The 7571-nt window shown below is 38.4% G+C and overlaps 1 protein-coding gene across 1 annotated transcript; it reads left to right on the top strand.

Annotated features, from left to right (window-relative positions):
• Window positions 1–1587: 1587 nt before the first annotated feature.
• Window positions 1588–7277, top strand: LOC131795086 (uncharacterized). Its single transcript, XM_066161349.1, has 6 exons — window positions 1588–1621; window positions 3673–3788; window positions 5152–5402; window positions 5670–5790; window positions 5912–6162; window positions 6514–7277. The coding sequence occupies exons 2-6, from the start codon at window positions 3707–3709 to the stop codon at window positions 6886–6888; spliced, it is 1080 nt and encodes a 359-aa protein (XP_066017446.1). The 5' UTR covers window positions 1588–1621; window positions 3673–3706; the 3' UTR covers window positions 6889–7277.
• The last annotated feature ends 294 nt before the right edge of the window (window positions 7278–7571 follow it).

Raw genomic sequence — 7571 nt, forward strand, 5'->3', positions numbered from 1 at the left:
TCATTTTCCTGCAATTTGATTGATTTCTTCAAACAAACCTTGAGAATGATAGAGCCCGGAAGATCGTTCCACAATTTAGGGGCGGCGGCATGGAAAGATCGATCGCCGAGCGTGGTGAGTATTTTACCCCTGCAAAGGAGCAAGGAGCAAGGAGCAAGGAGCAAGGAGGAAGCCGTCATTGGAACGGAAATCATATCTTCCGGTGTCTCTAACAGAAATCAGCTCACTTATGTAGGCCGGGGCAAGACCATGTATTGCTTTAAAAGTAATTAAGATAATTTTAAAAACTATGCGATATTTTACAGGCAGCCAGTGTAATGATTTGAGCAGAGGTGTGATATGACAAAATCTGCTCTCCTGGAATATAAGGCGTGCAGCTGCATTCTGGACTCTGTAATTTGTGAAGATGGCACTCAGGAACTCCAAATAGGAGGCTATTACAATAGACCAAGCGGCTAGATATAAAGACATGAATAAGTGTCTCCGTGCATTCTTTTGTTAAATATTTTCTAATTCTTCTAATGTTACAAAGATAGTGAAACGCTGCAGAGCAAGTCTTGGTGATATGATCAACCATAGATAGGTTTGAGTCAAACCAGACTCCAAGGTTTTTGACAGGAGAGTGCGGAGCTATATTTACTTTGCCAACTTTAATAATGTGTCCAATATCAACTTTGGCGAGCTGCTGCTTCGTGCCAATTAAAAGAAACTCAGTTTTTTCCACGTTTAACAATAGTTTATTCTCACGCATCCAACACCTGATCGCCTTAATACAACAATCAATAGCAGTAATGGCATCTAAGTGACCTGTCTCATATGCGGGGCGGAAAGAGACGTAAAGTTGGGTATCGTCTGCATCGCAGTGGACAGATGGAAGATATTTTTCGACGACGTCTAGTAACGAGCTCGTATAGATGGTAAACAAGAGCGGTCCAAAACAGGAGCCTTGGGGTACTCCGCAGTTCAAATCAAACTTCTTCGACAGACACCCACGAACTAATATCCTCTAACTGCGCCCTGATAAATACGATCGGAACCACTTGGACACCCTGCCCCCAAGTCCCAGCGTATTGAGTGCTACCAGCAAGATATTATGCTCGACTGTATCGAAAGCAGCACTAAGATCGAGTAGCACTAGAAGGGTTACATGTTTTTTATTCATATTGAGCAGGATGTCATTCTTCACTTTCAGAAGAGCAGTTTCAGTGCTATGATGCACCCTGTAAGCTGATTAAGCGATTCGTGTCGACCATGTGTTTGTGTATCTGATGGAAGACTGCTTTCTCAGTGAGCTACGATAAGAAAGCTTAATTGCTTACCGGTCTGAAATTCTTGAATGTGATATCAAGACCAGGCTTTTTGAGTAACGGACATACTACTGCCTCCTTCCAGGACTTAGGAAAGCGTCCGGCTTCTAATGATTTGTTAATGATCGTAGTAATGATGGGAAGAAGAGCATCATATCTGCTGACCAAGCGAGAGGGCATTGGGTCGAGAGGGCAAGACTTTAATGTTGAGTTATGGATAGGCGACTTAACACTGTTGGCAGACAGGATCTTGAATGCAGATAACGATGGAGTGGACCGAGTAAAGCCATCAGCAGGGGTGGATGCGGAGACAGGTAAATCTGTAATATCAGCATCGATTTGTCTCTGGATTGTAACAATCTTTGACACAAAATACTTTCCAACTTCGTTTGCAAAAGTGGGGGCGTGCAGATTTGAACCGTTTCGACAAGGATTGCTGGAGCGAGGGTTCTGTTAAGAGGAAACTAAGTTCCAGTTACATGAATTAGCATAGAGCGATATATCAGTAGCATGAAACAACATCATGGACTCATTATTTATTAAACAAGTCTATCATTTGATGGTCTGTGAAAGGCGGAAACTAAAGTCAGGCAAAACTGATAAAAGAACTGAATTACGCCCAATGCAAAATTAGGGAAGGTGGGCAGATGAAATTAGCACGAAACTATATTATTATTTATTTTCTCAAGTTTCAATTCAAATAAGATAGAATACGCGGAAAACATTTCTTTCCATCTTTGATCTCAGTATTCTCAAATCTTTATCAAATACAGCTAGCACAAATACATTTGATCTTACCGGAACACTGAAGTGATTATAACTGAATTGGACTGTAGATCAATTTATCCAAGTTGTGGATCAATATTTGTTCCCGAGAAACCGAGCTCAATACAGGTGACTCGAGCTCGAGGGCCTACCCGAGGCATTTCCTTTTGTATGTTAAAGTGTATTTGTGTACTATATTTGCCTCATCCTACGCGGGAGAATGAATAATGATAAGCCTTGGCTGTAACAGAATGATTTTGAATTTCCGCCACAAAGCTTCGACCAAACGCAATAATAAATCATGATACCTTTCGAGTTAAGTACTTTTATTAAAGTATAAAGCAATGGTAGTGGAGAGCATTTTCGTATCAGTGATATTCCATTGTTCATTCTCTCATCGTTCATCGCAGCAGAAGCGATAAGCTATTCAAAAATATCTCAAGTTAGATAGCGGCTGAATTTTGTTTTGCTTTCTTTTTGTTTTTTGTCTGCTTTTGGGAGGGGGAGTAGCATCTTTGAGCTTAGTGTTTTGAAAAGGTCTAAATGTTTTTTAATTAAACTGCTAGTGATAACACTTCACTTGAAAATTGTGAATGGAAGAACATCAGTTGCCTTTGATGATATCATTTGTTTACTCACTCCCTGAAACACAAGACTATCCAACCAAACAAATATAATGTTACACTTTCAAGACCTTTTAAAGTAACCGTTGAATCTTTTGGAAACTGAAATGAGATGAGGGTGATATCCTCTTATGTGTGTATTTCATCCCGAGTAATTTAGCCAAAATGCACTGTTTTGTTTATGTTACATCCATCAATGGCGCAAATATTAGAGCTAAAGCGTGAGTCAATATTTGCTTGGCTCTTTCTAAGCTTTTCAAACTGAGAAAGCTGGTTTGACGCCTTCTATCGAAAGCTAGAATGCAATTCATCAAAGCGTTATTTTTAATGAATTGTGCGTTAGACATGAATTTTTTAAGCTTGTATAACAAAAGATTTGGTAATCGCAAGTTATAAGTCTTCTAAAGTTGTACCCCGTTGGACACGTCTGTTGATTCAGTTGTCGCTACATTAATATTGCAGAGCTTTCTATGAATTCATTTATTCTTAAACTATATTTCTACTGAGGAACTTCTTAAGACATTATTCAAATCAAATGTTTGCCTGTTTGTCCACTTTTGTCTATTTGAAAAGATCTCATAGACAAAACTATTAATAATGTTTGGAAGGCGTCAATTGTTCTGCAAAAATAAATGTCAGAATTACAAAAGACAAGCGATTACAGCTATCCATTATACGTCAGAGAGTTACTGATTAGCTGCAGGAAATTATTTCATCTTTTCAGAATTAGACTCAAGGGAAAAGCTCAGAGCTGTAAGATTGAAACTGTCAATTACTATTATCAATTATTGAAAATATATTTAATGTAAGGTAAGGAAAGCCGTCAATGTTCACCTGATGTCGCCAATTCAGTCAAGTTCTCGTTTTGCAGGTGTTATCTCTTTGATATTCGCTTTTTATAATTCGTCATTACAAGTATAATATTAACTTCTAGAAGTGACTATAAACTTCCTGTATTGATTACTGCTCTTCGATAGTCCTACAGATGAATAATCTGCTGAAGCTTAGAAAATGAAACACAGCCTTTCACAACGTAGAAGCTGTCTTTTTACGATGATGATCTTCATCCTGTTTGGACTGGCCATGACTCAAGGTGCTTTCTTTTTAACGTTTTATCGATGCATTCTTAATTTCTCTTCATATCAATAAAGAATTATTTCATGCTTACCGTGCGTATATCGAGTTATGGATCCTTGTGGGAAGTTTGGAGAGCACGAGAGAATGGTACGTAAGAGCTGCTCGAGGCCCAGCCGAGACTGAACTCCAGCTTCTTATGTACTATCTAAATTTCTTAAGTCCATCCATAACTATAGTTGCACAGCCAAAATCATGAACCAATTCTTTTACAACAAAGTGGCCAATTTGTGCTTGAAGAAATAGTTTTTGTGTTATTGTGTCGGGTTTACCATGTAATCGCGATTTACCCGAAAACAATGGGTAAAAGGCAAGGCATAAATGAACAAGAAATATTTGGTAACCAAAACTTAACTGCAGATAAGAAGCCTAAAACGAACGAGTTTCTTGCATTTACCACGAGACCGTGAAGTAGATTCAGCATGTTTCAATTGTTGTTTATTAAAATTCACGGCCAGAAAATTGCGAGGCTTTACTTTGAAACTTCTCAGAATTTTAGGATTTAAACCAAAATCTTCTATTGAACAACACTTTTAGGACATATTAAAACTTAAAAATAATGTTTACAGTTCGGAAGAATTACCCCCTCGGCGCAAAGCTTCAATTAAAGTCAGAAAGATGACTTTGTTCTTTTCCAGACGTAATTGGCATCGCGTTTGAGAACGAAGTACCTTTAACTCCAAAGCTAATTTCTTTGCTTTGAAGGTCCACATTATTATTGTTTTTCGAAAAAATGTATAGTAAGTTAGCATATTTACTCTTCATTTGAGCTCCAAAACGTCTATCTAAGTCGGGATGGAACGGTAAAACGATGTCGAAAGGGTTGAAAACTCGACGAGAACTCGCAGCTGAAATGAAATTGCACAGCACACGTCATGTTATGGATGCACGTGCTAACATAAGCATTTTTGAAATGAAATTTCCCATTTCTTCTCTCCAACTGGTGCATTCATGGCGACCTCTTTCATTTTTTTTGGGTCCGAGGCGCTAGAAAATATCTGCGAAGTTTCGGCATGCTAGTTTTAGCTTGAGGCTCACATTTTTAGCCCAGTGAAACCATCAATTTTTTTACGGCATAGATTTATATCTGAATTTATAACTTCAATGCTAGAATTGAGCAGTGACTCGGTTTTATATATGTAAATGAGTCGTGCAAACCCGTCAATGTTTCTGAAAATTGTTAAACAGCATCGCACTAAATAACTCTGACCTAGATTATGACATTTCTTCGACACAGAAATATATTTTTTGCACGATATATGAAGGGGAAGCTTTATTTGAACTTGAAATGTAAAATCGAATCTTGACTCGATTCCTTACAGGTGTTTCTCACGTCAACTTCGAGCCTAAAGAGTTTGCTTACCTCAACATCACAAGAATCAGCTCACAACTTGTCCGAAAGGACATCGAGTGTGGATTTGCCTGTTTGGAAATCACTTCATGTTTCTCTTATAACCTTGCTGCATTTCCCGATGCCAATGGAAAACTGTCATGTGAACTGCTTCCATCGGACAAGTATAACAACTCAGACAAAGTAATCTACAGCCCGATTTTCAACCATTTCAGTATCCCGGTAGGTGCAAATTTTTTGTTTCAGTTTTTGCAACTGACAGGAAAAAAATGGTTGTCAGAGGAATAGTGTGAACTAAATTTGTAGCATTATCAGTGGCCAACAAAAGTCGAGAATACATATTCAGAAGTACTTTCATCAGCCATGTTCTCTAATTTTGTATCACCATAGTGTCCACCAATCATAGACCGTCGATTGATAGAGCTGTTTAATAAATAATGAGTCGTTGATATTGTTTCATGCAACTGACAGTTTATTCACTTTAAACAGAACCCTTGCTCCAGCGATCCTTGCATGAACGGTTCAACTTGTGTGGCCAAGTACATCGATGATGATTATCAGTGCGCATGCTCTCCAGGATTTAGAGGAAAACAATGTCAAATAAAAATAGGTGTGTCGACGTAGCATGTTCAATTTATTACCATCCAACCATATCTTGCTCAGTGCTACATTTATTTCGACATCTATTGCTACGTGAGTGAGTTATATCCTGATTTTTTTCCTTTCTCAAGCTCCGGGAAAAGACTGCAAAGACATTAAGATGCGAGGTGATTCTGGGGGAGATGGTATGTATCAATTGGACCCGGATGGAGGAAGCCTTTCAAATGCATTCTGGGCCTACTGTGATATGACGTCATACAGTGGAGGTTGGACCATGTGTTACACTACCGATGAATATGTCAAACCCAGGACCGAGGTCACATACGATGCCTCTTTTCCGTATGGAACTGTCGGCTACAGGACCAACTGCAACAACATCTCTGTAAGCTGATTGAATAACCTCTTATCTCTATGAATATGGATCGCCCAGTATATGTGCGTGTGGATCTCGAAATACTACTTCATTTTTAGTTTTTTGCATGACGCACACATAGGTGTTTCGATATACGTGATTGTTTGTTAGTATTTTTTTTTAAATTCAAGAAAAGTTTTTAAACAATTCTCTCCTTGCATTTCATATACACGTATCTATTCGTTCACTACACTAAAAATGGCTGCTGCTCTGTACCTTCTTAACTGAAGAAAATACTAAAGCACATAAAACCTGGACTAAGGCGGTAAAAAAGGTCGGAATTTCACACCATATAATACGAAGCATTGTTTCTTTTTTCAGTTTACAGAGATTATGTTCTTGGATCATCAAACTTTGGCTAAAGCGTATTTCAAGCGGAGAACCAACCAGTCCATAACGGCCAATTTGAATTATGGGAACGGTGCTTCTACTTATGGATTATGGGACGGTGTGGGAGTGAGCGACACCTACCACTATCAGCTACTGATTTGTGATACTTCATTCTACAGTGGCTTCTTCGTTTCTGGTTACACAAATGACTGCTACAAGCAGTGTGATAGCTGGTGTAACGATCCAGTCTCCCCATACTTCCGTACTGCATCTAGCGATGAGCATTTTAAATTCTTTGGTGTGGCCTTTAACACCACTGGCCACAGATCACTCTATAAAAGGCTCATCAGTGTCGGTCTGCGCTGAGATATTTACGGATTGAGCTGCATAATTTCCTTCTTATGTATGTCATATTTAAACATGAGCATAACATATTAATCTTACCTAAGCTTGTCCCGATTGTGCACGGCAACTTCTGAGCGATTTTTTGTGTCCAAACAACCTCGAACAATTTTTGCCTTATTGCGCAATTTTTGTGCAAAGCATGGCTGTAGGGCACATTTCAAGCACAAAAAAGTCAACAGTTTTCATCGAAAACTTTAATCAAACTTCTGAATGTTTATCAACACTTGAGAAATTTTCTCATGCCTGCTGCGATTCTTATCTGATATTGTAAGATGGCAAGACGTCAAATGAAACATGTATCTTGTTCCTTTAGGCATAAGAGTATCCTTAAATTCGGCCCATATTTGCGAGAAGTTTACTACAGCTACGTTTTAAGCTCTTTTTCTTGACGAATGTTTGCAATTATTGTGAAGAATGAAAACAAAGATTTGGATTAACGTTTGAATAAAATATCAAGAAATTTAGGTAGCAACTTTTTGTGTAAATTTGCAATTTGTCAACAAAAGCAATTTGGTATTTCAACGTGCAACTTTCCAGAATTTTACGCGTACAATCAAGACAGGCCTAGTCGTATCTCTAAATAGCCCCGCCCTACCAAGTAATAACAATGATAATAAGATACATATTTTAAGAGGAGACCTCCA

This window comes from Pocillopora verrucosa, chromosome 14 (genome assembly GCF_036669915.1).
Source record: "Pocillopora verrucosa isolate sample1 chromosome 14, ASM3666991v2, whole genome shotgun sequence".
Classification (NCBI taxonomy): domain Eukaryota; kingdom Metazoa; phylum Cnidaria; class Anthozoa; order Scleractinia; family Pocilloporidae; genus Pocillopora; species Pocillopora verrucosa.